At 42.7% G+C, this 24,739-nt stretch overlaps 1 protein-coding gene across 3 annotated transcripts in view; it reads right to left on the minus strand.

Annotated features, from left to right (window-relative positions):
- DSCAM (DS cell adhesion molecule) overlaps positions 1-24,739 on the minus strand; it is a 687,554-nt gene that overhangs the window by 13,630 nt on the left and 649,185 nt on the right. For all 3 annotated transcript variants that reach the window (XR_011495418.1, XR_011495417.1, XM_014839281.3), the window contains exons 28-32: positions 22,990-23,020; positions 16,790-16,905; positions 13,220-13,369; positions 5,305-5,502; positions 3,684-3,986 (exon numbers count right to left, since the gene is read on the minus strand). Coding sequence is in view for 1 of the 3 variants with exons in the window: in XM_014839281.3 (XP_014694767.2) it covers positions 3,684-3,986; positions 5,305-5,502; positions 13,220-13,369; positions 16,790-16,905; positions 22,990-23,020 (798 nt within the window). In the remaining 2 variants the exon portion in view is untranslated. The remainder of the gene's footprint in view (positions 1-3,683; positions 3,987-5,304; positions 5,503-13,219; positions 13,370-16,789; positions 16,906-22,989; positions 23,021-24,739) is intronic.

Raw genomic sequence — 24,739 nt, forward strand, 5'->3', positions numbered from 1 at the left:
AGAGCATGAAGAATGGGAGGAATGGATCAAAAAATGAAAACTCAAAAACTGCTTCGCATAACTGGTTATTCAGAGAACCAACAAGTTGGCGGCAGGCAGTGGTCATTTCCAGCTGGAACACCATAACGGTGTTCATCACGACACAGGCTGATGTGTGTCCATTTAAGGCTGCGGCCCCAGAGGGTAAGTGCAGAGATCTGAAGGGGCCAACGCTTCCCCTGCTGCTAGTGGGGTCAGCTGCATGACGCTGCACATTTGAAGCTTTAAATAGATTTAAGTAGCTTCATGCAGTAGCATCTCTTGATTGCATCGGATAAACATCATGAATAAAGAAGCAGTAATCCAAGAATGTCAGAAACTGGCTCAAGATGCTACCCGAAACCAAGAATAGGTATTGTAACCAAAGTACTGACGCTACCCTGACTGAGAGGAAGAGAAGCTGTTGAACTTTCCAGCTATTTCTCAGAGGAACAGAGAGTTTTGTTTGTTTTTGTTTTAAAAGATAGAAATAGCCATCCCTTATGGAACATAATAAAACAATTACACAATGGGCATTTTATTTGAAATATACAAGTCCCACAATGCAGAAAATTCAAAATTCAGGTATTATTAAAAATCGAAAGCTAGACTCTGATGTTTGCCTCTTGTATGAGCCTTCCACATTTCTTGGGGATCTCCTCCTTATCTGTAGAAGAGATTTTCTTTTGACTTGTTTAGAGCAAGAATAGGAAATAAATCACTTTGTTTAAAGTTAAGCTGGAAGATGGAGTGGACTTAAATGTCCTCTTGTGTTTTACTAATAATTTCTAATAATTGCAATATTTTAACCAATTGGCTAGTCTTGTCCTTATCACAACCATGATGTAGTTGTTCATTCAATAACATTTATTAAGCACCTACAATATGTGAGACAGTGTTAGGAGTATATATTCAATATCATTAAGTCATTTAAATGTATTTCTTGAACGCTCACTGTTCTGCCAGATATCTGCTAGACACTAGGAGAGAAATACGAAGGCAACAGACATGTTTCCTATGTTTCTGCAGCCATGATCTGGCCAAGTTCGTTCAACTTGATTCAGGTTTGTACAGAGTTGAAAAGCTTGGGATTATAAATGAAAAAAAAAAAAGATCATCAAAAAAGAAGAGGAACTGATGGCGAGCAGAAAGCTATCCAGAGGTTTGAAAGACTCCCCAGAGACACACACTGACTGATACCATCTAGAATCACGAGGGAACACAGGTACACGGCAACACAGGCACACAGCGCAAGGAACTGCTAATTCTGACACAGCCTCTAGTCAGCAGGAGAAGAAACTGCAACCTCGGGTTCTGTGCCCAATGTTGAATTTAGTTGCATTGTAAAGGAGCAACAGAAAGGCTTCCAGAAGGATGAAACATTTTCCTAAAAGCATATCAGATGTTCAATAATAACACAGTCATCCAGAGTGGACGAAACAAAGTTTGTGGACTTTAGAACTCCCATTAATTTAAAAACGTCTTCATATCTAAAGTTATACAATCATTTCATTCTCAATAGCATATTGAAACAACAGCAACTTAGTTACGATCTTTCAACTGCTCTGATGGATCCAGGCAACAATGTCATGAAAAAAGTTTTAACTCTTTTTCAATATTAATCCAACAGTATGAACAAGAAGCCATCAAAAAGAAACAAATCTTTAATTAGTTCAAAGTCTGCCCAAATAGGACCATCATTTAATCCAGAAGCTCCTTATATGCTAGGGGGATGGTGGCTGTGGATCTTAGATGGAAGCATGAAGTACTTCACTGGGTGATACACAAATGAGGTGGATGCTTCCCAGGATGTCAGTGGCCACTTCAGGAAAATGAACAAAAGAGGGAAGGAAGACCGCAGCCAACAGCACATCTGGAGACTGCCATTGGAGTCACCGTGGGAATTCTAACGACAGCATCACAAGGCAACAACAGAAACAACGAATGTCGATGACACGTTCTCTGCTAACCTCTGCTTTACCTCCATACGTCTTACACAAACCCCATGTGTTGGCACCAGAGTTACGCCCATTTTGCAGATGGGGCAACTAAAGCCAATCAACGCTAAACAATACGCCCACAGGTTCATTTTCTCCTCTCCTGTCTTCCTCATCCACAAAAAGTCACAGCATTTATCTTACATTTTCCTGCATTTGCCTTGCAAATAGATGCCAACAACAAAAAATCCTTGAAATAAAAACACCCACAAATAACCGTTTGTCTTCTCCCGGAGGACGTAGACAGAGTGAAAATAAATGAAGCCATCATTCTTTATTGTATGCTGGCATGAATCTTGACTCAGTCTGGAAGATTAGTTGCTGGATAGGCACTTCTTATTTTATATATTTTTATGCATTTATAAGGCTCATTTCAGCTGGGCCTTATGCCATAAAACCCAAGGGAATTGCAATAATTTTAAAATGAAGATAAGTGTTTGAAATAGAACTAGCACAGTGGTTCAGAAAATGGGAAAAAGAGAAATAAAACTGGATCCCATAAGAACAGATAAGCCAGTCCGTGAAGGAAAGTCTACAGGCAGCTATTTGAGGATGAAAAAGGAAAAGCGGTTTTTCTGATGAGAACTACAACTAGCTGCCATGATTTGAATTCAGTCTAAAAATGCGTTTTATTTGTCCGCTACAACGATTTGCAAATATCAGAGCCAACACTTAAAAAAACTGTGACTCTCCATACAGTCAAGATTTCTGGATTTTCTTGAGAAACTCCCTCATACTAGGCCCCCATTTCCACTTGGGACCCGTTGGCAGGAGCTTGTTAGAGCCTTTTCCCTCTAGAAAGTTGGTGAATTCTTAAGTTGTCCATGCCCGCATCACTCCGTTTTACCCCACACCCTGGCCTCTTCACTCACTCACATGATCTGCCAGGCCCTGCAGAGTTTACAGCACCCACACACGAACCCAGACCATTCTCACATGTTCAGGCAAAGACCAAACTACCAGCTGACCTAGCAATAGCCAGTTAGTCTCACTTTGGGTAACTCAGTGAAGTCAAGTTCCAAGCATTGGCTCATTGGTGAGATCCCTCTCCTTTTGAAAGCCCTCAGCATAGCTGTTTTAAAATATAAGCCCTATAATTTTGATACTCCTCTCATCAAGTGGTGGTGGTGGTGGTGGTGGTGGGGGGGGGTTTCCTTCTCTTGAATCTGAGCTCCTTGGACTCTGCCACTGCTTGAACAATAGATATGGCAGAAGTGATATGTAATTTTCTAGACCCAACCTTAAGAAACTGGCAATTTCCACTGTCTGTCTCTTGGGACACTGGCTCTTAGAATGGAGCCACCATGACATGAGGAAGCCCAAGTCACCTTGTGAAGAAACCTCTATAGGGAGGACACGGCCAGCACCAACTCACCAGGTGAGCGAGCATTTTCGAAGAGGGTCCTCCAGCCTTAACTGAGCCCCTCCAGCTGACATTGCTGGAAAAGAGATGAGCTTTCCCCACCAAGCCTTGACTAGATTTCGGATTCATAAACAAAAGACATGATTGCTGTTGTTTTAAGGCAATAAACTTTGGAGTGGCTCATTATGCAGCAATCAATATACAGAACAGCCAGTCTAAACACCAAGAAGGGCTTTTATCGTAGACGAGTGTGAACGAGGAAGACGAGCTTTCCTCGACAACGGTCCACATGGGTCCTCTCTCACCTGGCCGATGTGCCTTTGGAACCGCCATGTTCATCACGCGTCCTCCATCCTGAGGTTTGGGGGGAGATGCAGTGAATCTGCAGATCCCCGATTCTGAAGGGGTGCTGGAGGTCAGACTGTCTGTGTACTCATTTGTCCCTGCCGTCAACTGTTCAGATGATGTGTCCGATATGAAGCACTCTGTGATGGTGAACTTGGCGTGCCTCAATTGTTCTTCCATCTTGGCATGCTCATAGGCCCTGGCCAGTTCTTCGTAAGTGGAGGAGGCACTTTCTGTGGAGACCATGCTGCTTCGCGCTCGATCTACGCCGTGTGAAAGAGAAAACAAGACGGGTGAATTATCACCGTGAGTTTGCACTGATTTCTTCCAGATCACTGGACAGCCCACAGGAGTCCTGGGTCTTTGCCGGAGGACTGCCTTTGTTGCTGCCTTTGTTGCTGTGAGGTCAGCTTCACAAACCTCAGCAAAGTGGGCTCAGGGAACTTTGTTTCAACTGAATCGCTGTAGTTAGATGCCCCCAGCCTGGGACATTTCCACTAATCAGTAATGCATCCCCTTTAAAAAATTCTGTTTTTAGTGAAAATAATTGGGAATGCAGTATAAATGTGCTGTGGTGTTTCCCCCTTCCCTGCTCTGACTTGCAAATCGATCTGTACTGTAGACTGTAATTGGCATGAATGATTGGAGCTCTGCAGTTCAGCTCCTCTGGCCTCAGAAGCCGTGATGATGGTTCGAAATGAAGACGTGACTTTGCAAGGAAATTGGCCAAGGGGCAGAACTGTTCCCAACGGCTAGACTCATCCTTTGTGTGTACCTCCCTTTACCGGGACTTGAAAACCCCCAGGACAAAAAAAGGTGCACCTTGGTCCAAGGAATCTGCATTTTAAGCCCACTAAAAAGTTCTGAAGTCACCTCTGTGCAAAGCTGAGATTCTTCTAAGAGAAATAACAGCCATAAAAATAAATGTACAGGGTGACACTCCACCTTTGGAACACTATTTTTAAGTGTATCTTCCAGAGCAAAAGAAAATGAGTATTAAAATTTCCTACAGCTATTAGGTTTAGATATAATTTCTTTTCAAAATTTAAGATGGGGGGGGGGGTGGGCAACCCGGTGCTATTCTTAGGCTCTGTCTCTCTCAGAAGTGAAAGCTTGCTGGCTGATGCCATAGGCTAGATGACTTACTTTATAATCAGCCCCTGTTTAATTGTCAGATGGATCAGCCGAGGTTCCCGGTAGAGGGTGCCACGACCTTGTCATGTGTCTTAATCCTGGAGATGCTAGTGGGTCAGACGCCCTCAGAGTATGATCAGGAATTATTGCAATCATGTGGGTGAAGATTTAAAAATGTCTATGTTTCTCTCGGTGAGGTAGGAATAAAAGGAGACAGCAGCATGAGTCTGCAATTCAGGATATGTGCAAAATAGATGCCTTTGGCTCTTTTGCAGAATTCCTTGGGCCCTGGATGTCATCAATGCGTACCGCAGTATTGGTACCTGTTAGAAAAGCAGCCTAACAGTTTGAAAGCGACCTTGAAAGAGAATGAGTCGGGGCCCATGAAGCCCAGGGTGTGGGCTACACTCATCCTGGGGGTGGAGGAGGAGGTGTGCAGGCCCCTACCTGTGTCTTGAGAGGGGCTGACGCTGTAACTGTCACTCTCCTTGTCCATTGACCCCGCAGCCCTGGGCGTTGGCAGCCTCCAGTCTGTGGTGAGGGTGTGTGCTGAAATGGTGGGGTGGGGTCTGTTGAGGGTCCATTGGCTGGCGTACCGGTTTCTCGCTGTGGGCCCAGCCTTTGCATTCCTCCTGGTGGTGGGATCTGTGAAGAGCCAAGAATAACGTCTGTCTCTGTCTCTAGGAGTATGGTGAGTCATGATCAAGACACTGAGTGCAGCTCTCCCAACCCAGCCCTATGACCCACCCTGCAGGGATCATGCCTCCAGGAAGCCCTCCCTGATTGCCCTGTCCAGAGTACTCATTTCCTTTCTCTTATGGCCTGAGACATTCATGCGATACTTAAGCATTTCAAAAAGTCCTGTGGGGGAAAGGACTTGAGATTTGGACTCAGGAGTTATGGGTTAGAGTCTTGCTCTTGGCCCTTAATAGTTTCATGACCTGATGGATATCGTTTAAACTTTCTGAAAATCATCATCCTCTGTAAAAGGAGGAACCTTGGCCAAATACGCTCTATCGTGGTTTCCTTTCTACAGTTCTCCTACCTTGAGGTGATGATATGGGTTGAATCCTGTCCCCGCAAAAGATATATCCGTGTTCCAACCCCCAGGCCCTCCGAACGTGATCTTATTCGGAAATAGGGTCATTGCAGATGTACTTAGTTAAGATGAAGCCAGACTGGAGTAAGGTGGGCCCTTATTCTAGCATGACTTGTGTCATTATAAGAAAAGGAGACAAGCACAGGGGGGCAGAAGGCCACGGGACGATGGAGGCAGGGCTGAAGCACGGTAGCTACAAGCCAAGGCATGTCAAGATTGTCAGCAACCACCGGAAGTTAGGAAGAGGTGAGGAAGGACCCTCCCCAAGGGGTTTCAGAGGGAGCATAGCCCTGTTGACACCTTGATTTTGGACTTCTAGCCTCCAGAACTGTGAAACAACGAATTTATGTTCTTTGAAGCCACCCAGTTGGTGGCATGTCGCTACAGCTGTGCTAGGAAACTAACCCATGTCTCCTGTTTTATTGTCTTTATTTACTCATGGCCTTGAGCATGACTATTTTATGCATCAACTAAATTGCAAGTTCCTAGAGCAGAGGGACGATAGCTTTTTCTTGTAACTCTGTCTTAGATGTTCGCATATGGTAGCATATCTCGTCAATGGATTTGTCTGAACTTTGACAAAGACTTGGATTACCCAACGTGGAGAGCAAAGGTTTCCTGAGTGTCTGGATCTGTGAATTCTTTGCTTTTCAAAGAGGGATTTTATGCGGTTCTATTTCAAAATGGTCTGGCCACTACCAAACCCAGCAGTCTCTCTCCACTGGTCAGCACTAATGGAGCAGCTTCAGAAAAACAAAACCAAGAGGGCCAACCTGTGCCATTATTACACTGACTTATTTATGTTTTCTCATGAACCCTCCAGAGTAGGGTCGAGGCTGTGCATCTTTGCATCCACCCATACAGCCTGCTATAATCCCCGGTACACACTGTTCCCTGGATTGATACATACAGCCCAGTGTCACTTTATGGATGAGGCAAAGGAAGCTCAGCGAGGAGAAGGGACACAGCTGTTAAGTGATGAAAATGGAGCCTCTGCCTTTCAGTTCAGAGATTGTCCATCACTGGACCACACGTGTCCTCAACCTGGACATCTCAGTCTTCTAGTACGGTGTCTGCATGACACTGGCTCATTCACAATTCCACATTAAGTCGTGGGAGGCAGACACTTGAAAGTGGTGAAATGACTTTCTTTTCAAATGGAGGATTCTCCTCTTTGCAGTTTCTGGTTACTGGACTTTGAACCTAATCCATCATTCTGCAATGCCAGAGAGAAGCATTAAGACGGCAGCCAAATCAACATATTTTAAGATTTCTTGGGTCATCAAAATGCTCCATCTTGGTGCATCTTCTCCGGGGCATTGATTTTAAGACACATTTCATCCCTTACTTGCAAAATTTCACGGAAGACTTTATTGGAAGATTTTTTTTTGCCTTGATTAGAATGTAAATGAGTTACGCTGGAGCAACAAGCTCTCTGGACAGCAAGGTATGAATGATAATTGTGTGTCTCCACTGAAACGCTGGGTGAGAGGTCCTCAAAGGATAGACAAACATTCTCATGGGTAGGAGGCTAAATGTCTTCCAGGCACTATTGACTTGATAAGTGGAGCTCAAATAAATGGAGCTTGTTATTTAAATGCTAATGAATCTTTTCCAGAAAATTACCCAGTCCCTTACATAAATTTTGAGGGTTCTCATTTTTATTCTTCTTTAAGTTTCTTGCAACTACAGCTGTGGATCAGTCTATTCCTGGCATGGATGCTTGTAGGGGGATGGGGTCTGTTGGATGGTCCTACTTAGAGGGCACAATTTCCTCAACTCCCCTCAAACCGTCACCTGCATTTCCTCCTGTCGAGCTCACCCACCACTGGTGAGGCAGAGCCCTCTACGCCCATAGCCCCTTCTCTCGCTGCGATCACCCTATTCGGAAAGCTCCATGGTCAAGGTGCACACGTCAGCCTCTACTCAAAGTCAGAACTCCTTTTAACTTAATTTTGTTCATTATCCCTTTTTTCTAGATGAGGACAGTTTTAGCCGTGGCCTGATAATGTTGGAAATATAGGTCATGATATCACTTTCCTTGAACCACAGCCTGCAATTCTTTTCTGCTCTAAGCAAGCATCCTAGCGGCAAAATTGTCTCAGTAGGTAGAATACTGGGGTAGTTGACACCTTTTTTTAATAACCAGGTTTTTGGAGCTGTTTTGTACCTGAACTGAACTCTTCTGTAGGATTGCTCCTGCGATAGAAACGAAAACAAAAATTTTACCTGGATTCCACCCCGTAGCTTCCTTGGTAGATCTTACTAGCTAATCTACCAACCAAATACACGTTGAGATTTACTGCCCCTGCATGGAAAGTATTTAATCTGGTTCCTCAACATGCTAATATAAATAAAACTTAGTGATAAGGCATCGTGCTTTCTAAACAGTCAATGATTTAGGGAGTAGGTGATATAAATAACTCTTGGCCTTTCAACTCTGGGTCTGAACCTGAATTAAGCTTCTGCCCATTGAATCAAATTATTTTAATTATCTTGAATTTGGGATAAGAGAGGATTTTGCGGATAATAGGGTTACAAAACATGTCATGTGTTTTGTGATCGTGGTATTAATCTGCTTTCATTCCCTGCTATCAGTTTTCATATCTTGTAGATGCTGAGGCCTCAGCTTTAGATGGTGAATTTACCAGTTGTCTCATAGGGAGGATGAAACTGGTGGGCCTGAATGTTCCTATTATTTAATGAACAAATATTTACCAAGGGCTCATACAGTGGACTCTCCTCACCCACATCAGACATTTTCTCCCGGTATTATGTCTAATACCATCTTGAGTGATACAGTGTGCAGTTTTTTCAAAGTCTCAACAAAAATGATTCAGTCCCAGGTGTAAGCTCTTCTTATTTAATATAAACATGAGTCTATTTAGCCTCTAGATTTCCCTTAAGAAGCATCAGCTCAACTTAATGGCAACATGGAGGGGTTGAGAGTGGGGGCTGCAGAGTTCAGTTGCCTGAGTTTGATGCAGTTTCATTACTCACTGGCTGTGCCCATTTCCCTCGTCTCTGAGACTGGGTTGACAACATCACCCACCTTCAGAGCCATTGTGAGACTGTGTGAGATTAACGGGCTAGTGTGCTACGGAACATGGGAGGACTCAACAGATCTCAGGCTCCAGCCAGTGATTCCCGAGTGACAAACACTTGGCAAGGGATGGAGCACCTCCTGTTTATTGCGAAGACGGCATCCAGAGATCTGATGGACCAGGAAGGCTAGAAACTCAACTTAGAACAGAAAAGGTTTGGTAGAAAAATACCCATTAAAATCCACAAAACTGGATTCTGGAGAGTGCCTGTGATGCAGAAAGGAGCTGAATGGTAGAGCTGGTGAGGCAGTAAGCTCTGTCCTATTCATTTCCCAGAGTATGCCTACATATATCAGGGCTGCTTGGTTAATGCTCTTTGCATGAATGAATGAATGACAAATGGATGGATCACTCCAATAAATATGCCAAGAAAAACCCAAAACAGGTCAAGGCTAATATTTATCACTTGACATGCCCTTGTATCCTTGCATACTTTGTAAGTAAAAAAAATTGATTTCGATTCTCCTAGGTAATGATCTCATCGGTAAGTCTCTGCAAAGTGTGCTGGGGGGAGACCGTGTACGTATTAAAATGGTGAGGGCAAAGTACATACAGCCAGCTGATTAGATTTCTCAGGAAATGGAGAACAAAGAGAGGGAAAAAGGGATTGACAAAGTCCTGTTTAAAATACTAAACATCCTTCCTTTTCCATCTCCTTTACTCTGATTTCAGAACTCGACAGTCGATAGCTATTTAAATATATATACTGAATGGCTATATATACCCTGTGGCTGGAACTGCGGATAGTGACATGAATAGAGTTCCCACTTGCAAGTGTATCCTAACCCACAGGAGAGATGGGGAGTAAAGAGAGCTGGAGACATAGCCAACGCATTTGTTTTCACAGGCTGAAAGAGATAAATAGCAACTTGTTGCAGTTTCTCCCATCCTCATAATAAGAATTTGTTGCAATTCTTTGGGGAACTAATACAATACTTAGGAATGTAACTTCTATGATGCAGTCACTCCAGTGTGCAAAGGACATATTTTATATGTTCTTCAAACTGAAGACTTCCTACAATGAGAGCATAGTCCTGAGATAATTAGAACAATAACGTCTTGTGGTTGAGGAAATAGACTTTAAATGAATGTTTGCAAATATGCCAGGCCACAGTGAGAAGAATCTGCTCCAGGGGACTGAGATGACACTGGGGTGGCAAGTTGTGGGGTACAAGAAGCAAGCGGGGGTCTGGGCTTCAGAAAGCTCGCGGCTTCAGATTCCTGCAGTAATCCACTGGGGGCCTGTCACTCACTGTTTTTACTTCCAAATTAAAAATGAAATGCTCTAAGTCCGTCACAATGTGGTTTTGGGGAAATACTTAATGAAAAATGATCCCAAAGATCTTTTACTATAGAGAATGTTCTGCAGATGCTAAATGAATAACTATTTTTTTTTTTTGGAACTAGAGGCTGATGCATGAATTTGAGTAGATCTGTCTAATATTTGTAAACATTATTTAACGAACTTTAGCCCAAATGAGAGAAGTATTATTCTATAAGCTGTAGTTGGTTCAATGGGATGTGATCATCAGGCAGAAACCCCTGGGAGAACATCCCAGCGCTCTCAGAACGAAATGCAAACACATGACACTGCCCTAGGAGGCCCTACAAATCAGGGCGGCTGTTTCTCTGGCTCATCCTTTGCCACCTTCCTTGTCGCTCCCTGCATTCCAGTCCTGATTCTGTCTGCAACATGCCCTAGGAGCTGTTCCCTCCTCTTCCCTCTGCCTGCCAGGTGGCTCCTGCCTGTGACTCAGATCTTGGTTTGTGGCTTCTCCTCAGTGGAGGTCTTCCCCAAAGACTCAGATCCGAGGTAGCCCCTTTCACTCTCCCCACACTCCCACTGACTCACCATCAGATGATCGTGTTCTATTTTTTCCTAGTACTTATTGACAAACAAAAAATAACTTAGCTCCTTGTTTAAAACGTCTGACTTCCTCCACTAAGATGAACTGAATGTCTTTTTGCATCTTACAATGGATCCCTATCATCCAGCACCGGGCCGTATGTAAAGTAAAACCTTAACAAATATGTTTGAGCCAGAATGAACGAATTCTTAAAGCTTTCCAAACATGCTTACAATGTTATAGCCATGGGAGACGCAGACATGTCCCTCTGGTGTGCCTTCTACCTGCCATGCACCTCTCACTGGCTACAATTTCTACTTGTGCCTGAGATGTATGTCTGCTGATATGTTGAATGTCATCAAATCAACTTTTATTCTGGGACTGATCATGCAATTGGAAGTTTCCCAGTGCTTTACTTTCACTGTCTCCTCTCCCGACTTGTCTTGACTATTTATGACTAGACTTTGTGTGTTTCTTTGTTTGTGGAACATTAAAGGGAGGTGGAAATGCGTGCTCTTTTTACCTGGCAGAAAGAATTGATGTGCTGTAGCGTGGTGAGCTTGAGGGAGCCTGCACCGATTTACTAAAAGGGCAGGGATACGAAGAACACTTCTTCCTGGCTTCTATGTGACACGTGTCTAACATTTGGGGAAGTGTTTCTCAGTGAGGGTTCCAGACAACCAGCATGAGAATCATCCAGGATGTCTGTTACAATACAGATTCCTGGGCCCTGCCCTAGACGAAGTGGATCAGAATCTCTGGGGGTAGACCCTGGAGTGAGTATTTTAAACAAGCACGGTTGATTCTGACGCACACCAAAGGTTGGGAACGCCAGCTGGGGCAACTGTCTCCGTTCTCCGTCTCTTTCCTGCTAATGCCTCTGTTAACTTCCATGCTGAGTGGGACAAAGGAATATTGAAGTCAAGGATCCATCGATCTAAGTCCCCTGGGGTCTATAATCTTTCCCTGATTTAACAGCAATACGTGGCTCGGAAACCCATCATGGCAGTATCCTGATGTGGCCAGAAGCAGGACCAGCCAGAACACAACACAACAGGAAAGCCAATAGCTGGAGAGAATCTCAAGGACCTTGAGACAGTTTTTAAGAGCAAGGCCCTCGTCCATACACACCCCTTCACAAAGCTAATTCTCACTCATGCCCCATTCACGTCTTCAGAATGTGCTAATGCCATCAAAGAAGGAAGAGGGTGAGGTTAGACAGAAGGGAGAAATAAAAGACTTCTTTAGCATATTCTTGAAAACAATTTCTCAAATGAATTTCAATAACTGTTAAAACTGTTTTCTTGCATATTACAATGTAAATAATAGGAAAACTGTTTTTAACAGATTTATTTAGGAACCAACAAGTTTGCTTCATGAAGTTCAGTGCATTTCACAAATGCCTTAGAAGTCAGAAATTATGAAGAATAGCCTTTAATAGTATAATATTTATTTTTCCCATTACAACACTCTACCCTAAGAATGTAAATTTTTGCAAAGAAAGTGATTAGGGATTTAAGAGTTGCACATCAAAGCATCCAAAAAGACAATAATCGGGACATCAATTTCTCAGTCTTTAAAGAGATTTAGGAACAATTTCAATTAGGAAGGAACAAGACTATCTAATTAATAAGCTCTAGATACTTATTCAGAGATTTAATTTCATTGCAGTAATTAATTTCCATATATCATGGATGCAAATATTATTAACTAAACCAAACATAATACCCAGATTAACCAGAATTATAATTTTTCTCAAACAGTGTGTTCAGGAGAAAAGCATAAGCTTTGAGGACAGACAGATCTACAGCTAAATTGTGGTTTCACTACGTGTTATGCGGAGAACTTTGGGCTGTTTACCTAACTGCTTTCACACTCTGTTTTCTCATCTGTAGAATAGGCGCTGTAACATCTGCATTATAAGTAGGCACTTTGCAGGGTTCTTGCGCAGATAACAGACACGATATCATCTTTCTATCCCAATCCTGGCATAGAGTAGATACACGCTAATATTAATTAACTTCCCTTTTTCCTATGTTGTGTAAATTAAAAAAATTAACTTGACCGGAAATTTCTAGTGCTTTCGTAGTAAACCAATACCAAGAGTTATTGGCTTCAACTGACACAATTTTAATAACAGCTGAAATCAAACAAGAGAAACTCAATGTCCCAATTACAGATGTTATCACACCTGTTTGTTTCTTAGGCATAGGGCTGAAAAGCCCCACATTTCCCTTTCATCAGAACAGAGCATTAAGGCGTTCTCTGCACCGACAACATCTATACAGTTTAAGTGATGTTTGACCACTCACTCGTTCCCGGCCGAGCGTCCGAAACGTCCACTAAGGGTCCGGTGGCCTGCGACACTGATTGGTAGTGGACCGTGTGTGTGACTGTCAGGGACTTCTGTTTAGCTGCCTCTCCAAAGTCAGCATCCGTCAACAGAACCGTCGAGCGATCATCTATAGCACAGCGAGGACACAGAAAGCCAAACACGTTTATAGCCCCCTTTAAATGACTCTCTGGCCTTTTTTCTCATAGGTACTTGAGTTATTATTAATAGCAACAATAATAATAACCTCATCAATAGCAGCAAAAACAACTAAAAATTCAAGCACTGCATTAGAATTACTCTAGAACGCCAAAAAGAGAAAATTATCCTTAGGGGTTGACTCCGGGGCCTGAGTTAAAGAGAGGGATCGAAGAGAAAAGTCGCTCGTCTCCCTTGGGGCTTGGTTTCTTCTCATTAAGCAAACATTGATTTGGGGAGGCCTGTTACAGCCGTCCGTTTAATAGGGTTTTGGATATATGTGTTTGTTAAAAGCTCATCTGAGACATGGCCAGCCACGTCATCACCACCCAACGATGGGGCTGCCATTGGAAACAAGCTCTGTTTGCAGAACTGGAAAAACTCGACTGCAGTTGTCTACACTGGGGGTGACCCTCAGACTGGACTTGGCAAATGTTTGGGGTCGGGGGGTGGGGAGGAGAGAAGGGTCAGTCTTCGGAGCATAGCAATTCTTCTATTTTAGAGTTTTGGAGGTATGTTCTTTTTCTTCCCACCTTTTCTGAGCTCTAATTACTCTAGAACATCCTTTAATTGACTGCTCAAAATGACTCACTTGTCAGATTTCCAAAGTCCTATTAGCGTAGGCACTTAAAGGTTAGAGAAGCAGGAACCTGGCCTCCGATGAATTAGGAGCATTTTAGTGCTTGGAGAAGGAGCGGTTGGTTGAGCTGTGTGTCATTATTTCATTGTCTCAAGATTTTCATTACTTTGTTGTGATACTTTTCACATTTTCTTAAGAGCTTTTTTACTCCAAGGGAAACTTCCGTTAAGATACGGATTTTTCATAAATTTTCAAGCATTGCAGCCCAGGACGATGTTCATATGAGCTTATCAGTCAGCCAGGACCATGCTACAGCGTGCCTTGACACGGAACGGTAATGTGAAAGTCATAAACAACACAGCGAGACTTCTGTGCCCAAAAAAGGCTCTGAACAGAACGAACCTTACAAAATCCAATTCCTCAGGCTCTGGCAGGAAAGGAAAACTTCTTGAAGTCAGAATAAAATTTCTTGGCAGAGCAATAGAGGAAACACTGCCAAGATGTCTGCTGGCATCCCAGGGTGTGGTGCAGCACAGGTTGACACTGTAGCAGAAGCCAGGGCTCAGCTTGGGGGGCCGGCACCCCAGCCTGCACTTGACCCTCAAATATGGCTGTCTTTCTACAGAGACAGGTTCTTACAACTGGACCTGGCCTCAGAGGCCTGACATCTACATTGGTGTTTCATTAATAATACTGGTGTGTTGCAGTTTCTAACATGTGGCCCCGCTAAGAGCAAACCAGATATTCACAGGGCTAGGTTACAAAGTTTTAATGGGAATTTCAGGTGTCTGTCAGTTTGTGAGGTTAACCATTCATTCCGGCTAGAAATTAATGGCCCTCTCATATTGGATTCTCATAGTCAGAGCCCAGAGCATTTTACAGCATCACATTTTTACTTCCCCAATAATTAGAAAATGCCATCGACCAACTGTCAGGCATCACCAGCAGGTCAATGACTCTTGGTGATAGATGATCCTGTAAGGAATGCGATGCATCTCTGGCTAAGGGTCATTATTACTTACAGAAATGATGAGCAGACCTTCCTCTGGTTTGAGGCCAGCAATGACTAGCCATTGAAAAGCAATGTACCACTCCCAGGATCCACCTGGCTATCTATTTTAACAGCCATAAGTAAAGCTATTGACAAGTCCAGTGAGAAAAATTTAGCAAATATCTGAACCAAAAGGCCAAAGGAATTACATTTTGATTTTGGAACTGATGTTTCCAAGGAGATTTTAGTTTTAATATCCAATCTATTGAGTTCAATAAGAGAGATTCCAGATACACTGAAAAGAAAAGATAACCAAAAACGAAAGAGTGCCTTGTCCTGATGCAAGCAGGCTAATAAAACCCTGTGTATTTTAGGATGGGTAGAGCACCCTCATACAACATGGGTGGTATTTAATGGAAGCTGGTTGGTCCAGGGCCACACTGGACTCGACAGACCTTCTCTAAGTGCTGCTATGCCTGGAGCAACCTTGAATCCAGCAAGGGCAGCCCAGGCCTTAGAAGTCAGGAGCCATTAAGTCAAGCTGTCTTTGCTGTTTTGTTAGAACATAATAAAAGCAGGGCAGGGGCAAGGGGCAGTGGAGATGTTCTGCCAGTCTGGCCATTTACCACTGCCTTCCGGGCAGGAGGGAGCTAGGGTACATGCCAGGAGTTGGGTAGTTTTAGCCAAATCACAGAAAAGGATTACCATGGGACCAAGTGCTAGCAAACACCTTCCAGAACAAACACAGAGCGAAGTTTGAAAAGACGCAGCCGCGGCAGCCTCCCTCAGAGTCTGTTTCCATGGGTACTGGAATTCTCAGTGGTACTTCTAAAGTGAGGCATTCTGGGAAGTAGCCTTTAATACGGAAGCAGGTGGCGACAGCCAGTCACCTGAGGAGAAGCAGGCGGCCGAGCAGGGGCCCTTCCTGGCTCTGCTCCTAACTGTCTGTGACACCTGCAAGTGACGGACCCTCTTGGCGGCCCAGTTACAAAGAAGTGCCCTTTTCCTATGTTGTTTGGGAGGGTTGAATTAAAGATTTCACATAGGGAGCTTACAAAAGTACGTGACATTTAGAGAGCTCTCAATAAATGTTAGCTATTCTTCTGATCATTATTGCATGAGAATATAAAGCCTCCGATTCTGGAATAAATAGAACTATCTAGGAATATGGTGTGGGACAGTGGGCTTCCAGTGGAAAGAGCCCAGAAGGAGTCGAGACACCAGGCTTCTGGGTGAACAAGCCACAGAAGCCCTCCCTCCAGGTGTCTGTTTGGTAGTTGTGAAATAAGGGAGCTGGGTGTTTCCCAATGCGCTGGGGAGGAAACCGTTCCAGGCTGTTTATGGGGTGCTGCGGGATGGTGCAAAGACACTTGTTTGTGCAGTGTTAAGTAGAGTTCAAATGTTTTCTTTCATGACGGGCTTATTGGAGTTGACAAGGAGAGGATAAAGTCAATTTCCAAGATGTAGCTTTGGCATGGGGTCCTTCTAGGTTTATTTGATTCCAGGTGTTCATTCTTTGGAGCAGCGCCAATAACCTCTCCAAGAAAGACCCAACATGGGTCAGATTTGGGGAACTCCTGTCTCAGGTGACCTGTCAGATATATATAAGTTCATTTTCCCCTATATGTGCTGGCACTTATTATTTTCCTCAATAACAATTCTCTATCTTCTAACTTCTTGCTCAGGTAGCATCCAAGACGTTCCCATATCTAATGGGGTTTGGGCTGAGCGGGCAGAGCTGCAGCAGCCACATTGTGTAAAGCGGCAAACAGGCACCTTACCGATGGTCTCCATTGTGTCTCTCTCTTCAATCAGAAGCTGGGCCCTGGGTATGTCAATGTGCATTCTCAGGGTTTGTTGTTGCTTGCTCAAGGTATCCGAAGTCCGGGTATTCTTACTGGAATAAAATAAGGGGGGATGCATTAACAAACACAGTCCAGTGTTACGTTATGCCAACATAGGCTTGCACATCAACTTGGTTTATTATCTAATTATGTGAATGCTTGTGTGTGGGGGGAAAAGGCCATGACTGGAGATTTTTTCCTTCATTCAAATGATATTTATTAATATTAAATTTCAGCAGTCAATTGTGAGGTTCAGAAATACAAATTGTCAATAGAGATTGGTTCAATATCAATAGAACCTTCGGAATTTCTCATTTCCTGAGTAAAAGCTAAGTGAAACAAAAAATCAATTTTTAAACCAAGAACAGTTTCATTTGTCAGATATAAGCTATCCCAATGATGGAAAGGGAGGAAGCGTGTGCACCGGCTGGTCATTGGATGGGGCTTTTACTAATGGATTTGTATCTATATCTGGTGTCATTTTATTTTTGTTCTAGTAACAAATCATAAACCTTGTTAGCTTTCCTGACAATAGTTTAGTTTTCCTAACCGACATTACATCTTAGAATAGAAAAATAAAACAATTACAATAAGAATTTTATTTCAAAATTTGTGTACCAGAAAATGATCTTAGAGTGAGCTGTCTTCTAAAAGTAAACGAAAATAAGTAGTAAAACTGTATGGTATAATCAAATTCAGTTATAGCCTGTAGTAAAAAAAATCTGCAGGTTGCACAAAAATACAAAAAAATCGATAAAGGCTGTAATTAGTAACCCATATCAGAAGAATGGTTGTTTGGTCTTTACAGAATTAGAAGAATTGAGTCGATTAAAATAATGGTTACTGAAACACCCTCTAAGAAGCAGCAGTCCTTCAGGTAATTCAATCAATGTGATAATTTACAGCATTCGTAAATCCAGCTCAATCATCAAAATCTGTTTTGAGGAAGATTTCTGGAGCCCGAGTTCACTCAATGAGTTACCCCCTGCTAGTTACTTTTCACAGAGAACAAGAAATGGGGCGTCCACACTACAGCTCAAATGCTTTTCGCTCTAACATCCCCTAGGAGTCCCAGATCCTTCCTTGTCAATGAGGACTTGCCCATTCTTGAACCTTGTGGCTGAAGAAACGTTAATAATCTGAAGGTCGAGTTTGCTCAAGAACCCCGTAGACATTTTCATGCTCATGTCTGAGTTAATATTCTGAATATCTTATAATGGTCCTTCCTTCACTGAGTGTAACCAAAACAACTCATGAAAACAACACCTTCAGAAAGGTGTTCCCACTCAGGACTTGATCTTGAACCAGATTTCTTGCTCCACAGATGAGTAACTGGGTTAGGCAGCTAGATCATAGTAATTACACAAAGCCCAAAGTCAAACGTTTTGGCCTGAATTTTTCTGACGGTCTATATACTCTTTTCAATTACTAATAAGTTCTCACTTTATTTGTGTTTAAGAAAAAAAGCAAAGATTCAAATACGTGAATGAGGAGCGTTTTGGTTACTTAGGGGGCTGCAGCCATGTCATGCTTAGACAAGTCTATTTCTCCAAAAACATATGGGGAACTACTCCACTGTGAATAACTGAAAGATCTGTTTAGAAACTTCACTGGGGACCTGAGCTTGTCCTTGCGCCAAAAATAGCAGTGTGAGCTAGTTCCTTCTGCTCATGATGAATAGTTATGAGGCAGCCAGCGGCTGCTCTATTAAACGGCGATGACCCCAAGTGCAGGCTATCCTAACAACGAGGGGTCCGCTGGCAGATTGACACAGGAAGCCAGTGAAATAACTGGTGTGTGCCACTGCAATTGGCACAAAGACTGAGAATATGATTAAACTTGGTGACCGAGGACAATCAGAGCTGGAGGTTAACTCCTCCTCCTGGAAAGACTGTAGGCTGCCAGGCGCTGCAGCTGAAAGGCAAGATCATGGGCCAATGAACCTTGAGATTCACGGGCTCATTGTTTCTCCCTCCCTTTGCATTTGCTGTTCCCTTTGCTTAGAACACACTCCCACTGCCCCCCTGATACCCATGTGGCTGGCTGCCTTGCTTCCATCTTTTCAATGGAGCTGGATTGGCCCTGCTGTGGGAACTCCTCACGCATCTTCTCTTCATTCTCTAATTTTGTCTCCTTACCACTTCATACTCTCTAGCATATATTTAACTGATTTATCTTTTTACTATCTGTCTCTCCCACTGGAATATAGGCTTTACAAGGGTTATTTTCATCTGTTTTGTTCCCTGTGTATCCCTGGAACTTAGGGCAGTATGTGGCCAAAGTAGGTGCCCAATAAATACTTGTTGAAGATTGTTGACTAAATCGTGTCGTTTGGAGGTACAGTGTGAGCTCAGTGACCTGTCCTGGAGACTTCGCTTTGGGGACATAATGTTCTTCTCATTCTAAAAGGGTTATTAGGTCCCAACTAAACTGTTTCTTTAACTTAATCTTTGCTGCTATATTTTATAATTTATTGTTATATGAAGGCTGACTCTCCAAAATTATAACAATCGGTCAGCAGAACAGCAGCAAACCTTCAAAAAAAAAAAGCTATTTAATGGAACCTCATTTGTGACCTGGAAAAAGATTCTGAAGGCTTTCACTGTGGAAACAAAATTGCATCTTTTATATGATATGGGATTATGCTAAACGTATTAGTTATTATTGAAATATAATCTTCCACCATCCATTTGCCATCTGCCTGTCTGATTAAAATGACAGGGAGCTGACGCTGGCTCACAGTGTATGGTATGTCTGGGCTTAGTCAGTGAATTACTCGCAGTTGCCACAACTCTTCAAAGTCTCAATATTTCCTTAAATGTGTGGAAAAGAACTGATGAAGATGCCTGCACATCACACCCTCCCCCAATGTGATAAGGAGCATTCTCTAAGTATAAAATAACGATAGGGCTCTCCGGATCATTTATCGTTATAACAGTTGGGTGGGTGTTTTGGTTTTTGGTTTTCTTTTTCACTATGTGTATAAAATTGTGAACATCAAAAAAGCTAACCTAATTTAAACTTTTAATTTGAATCCTTCTCTGACTATAACTAGCTCTTGCTAACACTGGTCCTTGGACATTAATCACGTGTCGGTTAGTGCCTTAGAGCAGGCCAGTCCTTCTTAGAAGGCTGGGATTCTTAAAAAAATTGCTCCTGCCTAATCATATAAAAGGAAAATCCCTTCGATGTGGGCATGGTGGGCGAAGTCTCTCTTCTCTCTCTTCTTTGGGGTGATTTGCTTGGGTGAAGTGGATGAGTGTCCAGAAGCACGAGGCCCAGTGATGGGAGATGGTATCACGTGGGAGACGCCCTGGGGGGCTCCAGGTTGTCTGTGTTTGCCCTACAGTTGCAATAGCCTGTCTGGCCCTGGGACAGCTAATCCCGCTGAAATACACAGGAAACCCGCTGAAATTCCACTTCTTTGTAGAATGTGGTTGGAAAATTCATGCTACCTTCGCCAAGATCACAGAATAGTAAAGCTAGGAACAGTGTCAAATTGCTGTTTTTAGATGAGGAAAGTAGGACGCAGACAGGGGAAATGACTTGCCCAAGATCATGAAACCAGCTGGTGGCAGCGTTAGGCTTGTGGTTCTGTGTTCGCACTGCACCAGCCTGCTAAGTCCTCAACTTCCCAAGAAAGCAGCAGCGAAGATCAGGGACAGCAATCCCATAGCCTTCTCTGCACCAATGGATGTGACTTGCCTAGACTTCCTGGGCCACATTTGAAATCCAGTTGGCCCTAAACTCACCAGGTAGGTCATCAGGTCTTTTGTTGCTGGGCCCATTAACCTGCCAAACTCAAATTGAACTGACCCTTCATGATTAAAAGCATTGCTTTTACTTCTAAATTAATCCCACAAAAAAACCCACCTATTTGAGGAACTTGGAAATTCTCTTCCTTTTCAATCGCTTTCACCCTTTGGAAGAAAACCACCTCCACTATCTTAAGTGAGAGTAATTACTAGTTTTAATCTTTCTAATTTCATGTTGGAAACTGTCAATTGCAAACAGCATTAATTCCTGCCCTCATCAACAGGTGGTCTTTCAACCAGAGTAATTGCCCTATTAATGAGGAAGATGCTTTCTAATGTCTTGCTTGGGGCTAATGAGAAGGGAGAGGGATGCAGTCTAGGACACCAGATACCAAATTGTCCTAACTAAACAAACATCGAACATGTCAGAAAACAGACTGTTGTGTCACGGGCTTTGGGCAGAGGCATGATCTGTGGGTTGGGAGTGGATGGAGGAAGTGGCCAGAAGCTCCCAGTGAGGGCTGTAGGAACGAGGCTGGGGTACAAACCAGTGACGTGAACTGGGGTGGGGATGGGGACGAGCTTGCTGTGCTGAGCAACAGTCATGCCCAGTCTCAAGGGGGCGCTGTATGTAGCTCCAGACAGCCATTACCATCTAGGCTCTGCCCAGTGTGGCCAGAGCATTTCCAAGACAGTCAGAGAGCCAAAATTTCATGTGAAATCTCTTGATTTCTAAATGTCATCAATGAATTCATATTTTCAAGTCTATATTAGAAAATTTATTTTTTTAGGTAGATAAGTCACTGTAAATCACATGACTCTGGCTTGATTTTTGTTTTCCAGATGTTTTGTCAAATTTGTTCAACACAAGGGCACATGCTGGATGCCTTCCAGGTGACCACAGACATGTCCTAATACTTGCTTAACAACAAGTACAGACTTTCACAAGACATGGACTCAAGGCATTTCATACAGATTTTCACAATCTTCCCATGCAAGTTTGATCTAGTGTGACGTGATTAGATGTCCATTATGAAGGAGATATTTTACAGTCACTTGCATCTCCGAGCTCTCCTCTGAGCTCCAGATTCCTGCTACCAGCTATCTGTTTTATACTGTCATTGGATGCTCAAAAAGCATCCCAAATTCAACAGGACCCATACAGGTCTTTTTGCTCCCATCAACATCTTCCCTCCCATGCCCTGCAAAAAAAAGTCCCTACCCAGCATCTATCTTCCCAATCTTGGCAAATGGCACCAATGTTCATCTAATTGCTCACACCACGTATTTCAGAGTTATCCTTGGTTCCTCCATATCCTTTACTGCAGTTCACACTGTTTTAAAGCACAATATGGCCAAACAAAGATGTCTGTGGGAAACGTCCTCCATGGGCTGATGGTAGTTGACCTTTGCCTTAGGTCTTCAAAGATACTGGTGAGATGGGACATGGGCTGTTTGTGAACAACAAAAAAGTACTAATTTTATAGGCAAAGATGGGGAGGGGAGTTAAACTGTGGTGGAGGAGGGAGTGGGAAGAGACCCCATACGCCATACTCCATCCTTTTTCTCTCCCTACATTAGTCATCCTAAAATGGCAACGTCAAATTCACCATCAGGGTCCCTGATATTTTTCCTATCTGGTCCCAAGACTCTGATTATCATTTTTTTCACTTTTGGTTTAATCATTACAATATAAAAGGCTTAACATGCAAATATCAGGGTGTCTTTTACAGTTCACTTTTTTTTTTACATTCACTTACTTATCCAAATACTCTAGTCATTCATCTACTCAACAATTATGAGTGCAGGAATTACAGTGCTGGGTGCTCCTAAAAGGATGATGAAATATCAGGCTATGACCTCCAAGACCAGACAGAGAATAGATATTTACAGAAGAAGTTGTTGAGTACTCTAGTGGAGGGGCACTGAAGATGCCACGGGGGCTGAGGGCCAGCAGACTCTTGAGCAGCCCACTGCTTTGGAAGAGCACAGCGCACAGCACATTTCCTCTTGTGGGTTTCTTTTCACTTGGCTAACTCTGTTAGGAAGAAGGCCTGGCCTCAAAGGTGGTACATTTGGGTGGAAGTAAGGCCACAGCTTCTCGATTATCATGTGTCTCTTTATTCCCAGGTTAGCGGGAAACATTCTATTGGTTGAGTTTTGTCAACAAGAAAACTACATATGGCACGTATAAAAGTATATTAGTTGGTATTTATATAGCCAACTAAGTAGTGCACGGATATTTTGGTATATAGCATGGAAATCATATCTCAAAGAGAAAATATGTTATCAATTTCAGACTGTCATCAAAAAAAATCATTAAGACAAGTTGGAAATTGTTCTTTTAAACATGATATCTGGGATTCTAGGTCTTGTTCTTACCTCATGAGCATTTCAGCTAAACTCTTTGCATCTGGGGAAAGAAAATTAATATTAGTACATGATAAAAACTTATTAACATTCACTTAGGCATTTATGAAAAATATTCTACAGAGTCAAATGACAAAAGCCATTTTTAAATGTGTGTAATTGTATACCCAGATGACTGCTAATAACCTAGAGTTTTATGGATTCCTTATTTCTTCTACATGGGGTATATGTATATATATATATATTTTTCATTACAAAAAGATAGCATAATACTCTGGGGCCATAAAAATCGTAAAAATTCTCAGACATCTATTAAAGGTTTTATTACAACCTATTTGCCACTTTTCAAAAACCCACTTTTACTTTCTCGAGTCAGAAAATTAACGTTTTGAAAGTAATTCATTTATGTAGCACAAATTCTACTCTTTTTGTTGTCAAAATTAAAAAGCTTATGATACCATAGATCCCTTTAAAAAGGCACTATTACAGAGCTGTGAATCCTGTATGCGGATCAAAGAATTGTAGAAATGGCATATCGCCGTATCTGGAAACTCAGAAATAAAACTTTATTTTTCTTCACTGAGGACATTGTTTACCAAGACTTGGTTACCACTCCTGACAAAATAAATCCTGCCTAAAAACGGTGTACAGAAAAAATTCTATATTTTTAGTGGCATGGCTTTGAAATTCTCATTTCCCTTAAAATATAATTTGTTCTTTTTACACATCTTGTCCTGGCAAAAATGAACATTTCCTTTCTTAGAACACAAAAGCCTTCTCTTTGTTTTTCTTTCATTGCTCTCTAAAACGTCTTGATGTTAAATGCAGTGTTCGATACACAGAACTTTCTGGAAGTGGATTCAGATGACTGTGTGTCTGGATCTATAGAGAAGAAATACGTATGTTGGCGCATTTTCATCTTTTCAGGGGCTGACATTTAGATGCAATCTTTTTCCAGTTGGGGAGCAGCACGCTGTTATGGAGAGGTGTGGACGGTCCTAGCAATAACCACATGTGGGCTGGCACCCTCAGGAACCCAAGCTCAGTTCTTCAAGTCAGCCACACCAGTTCCCATTGGCAACCTCACAGCAGGACCCTGGTTTTTTGCACAGATGGGTTCAGTCTGGGAAATGAAACAGCTCCCTTCCACCCCAATCAGATGGCAAAGTAAAGGAAGAAAAACAGTATTTAATTTCCCAGCCCATGCCTTTATATTTATCTGCAAAGACAAAGTAAATACGATGAGCTTCCTTTCTTCCTGAATGAATTAGCACTTGCAAAGTAAATATATGTATATTAAATGCCAGAAGCTGGGGATTAATTAGCTCTATGTAACGACTAAACAGTGACTAGTTCAACACTCTAAAAAAGAGGGGAAAATTCCAAGGAGTAAACATTTTACTTCCGCTCACTATTGGAAGGGAGCTCAGACTCAAATGGCTTTAGGACGGACCTGGTTTCCTCGTTCTGCCCACCATCATCGTTCCTTTTCTATTCCTGAAGCCAATCACTGTGTTCTCTTCTGTGATTTTTCCATATCAGTGTGCTAAGGAATTGCAATGTCCAACAAGTGACAACAGAGGCTTCCTCAAATACTGACATGCTCCAACTGCAAATTTTCCCTGTCTACAATTAGCAGGCGTCTTCATTGAGGCTGAGCTGGTCCACAGGTGTAGGCGCCCAAAGCCATTTTGGTCCACGCTCCTCTAAGCTTAGACACAGACTGCTGTCTCTTCCTGTCCTAGCTACTGCTTTCTCCTTC

Source organism: Equus asinus, chromosome 18, assembly GCF_041296235.1.
Source record: "Equus asinus isolate D_3611 breed Donkey chromosome 18, EquAss-T2T_v2, whole genome shotgun sequence".
Lineage (NCBI taxonomy): Eukaryota > Metazoa > Chordata > Mammalia > Perissodactyla > Equidae > Equus > Equus asinus.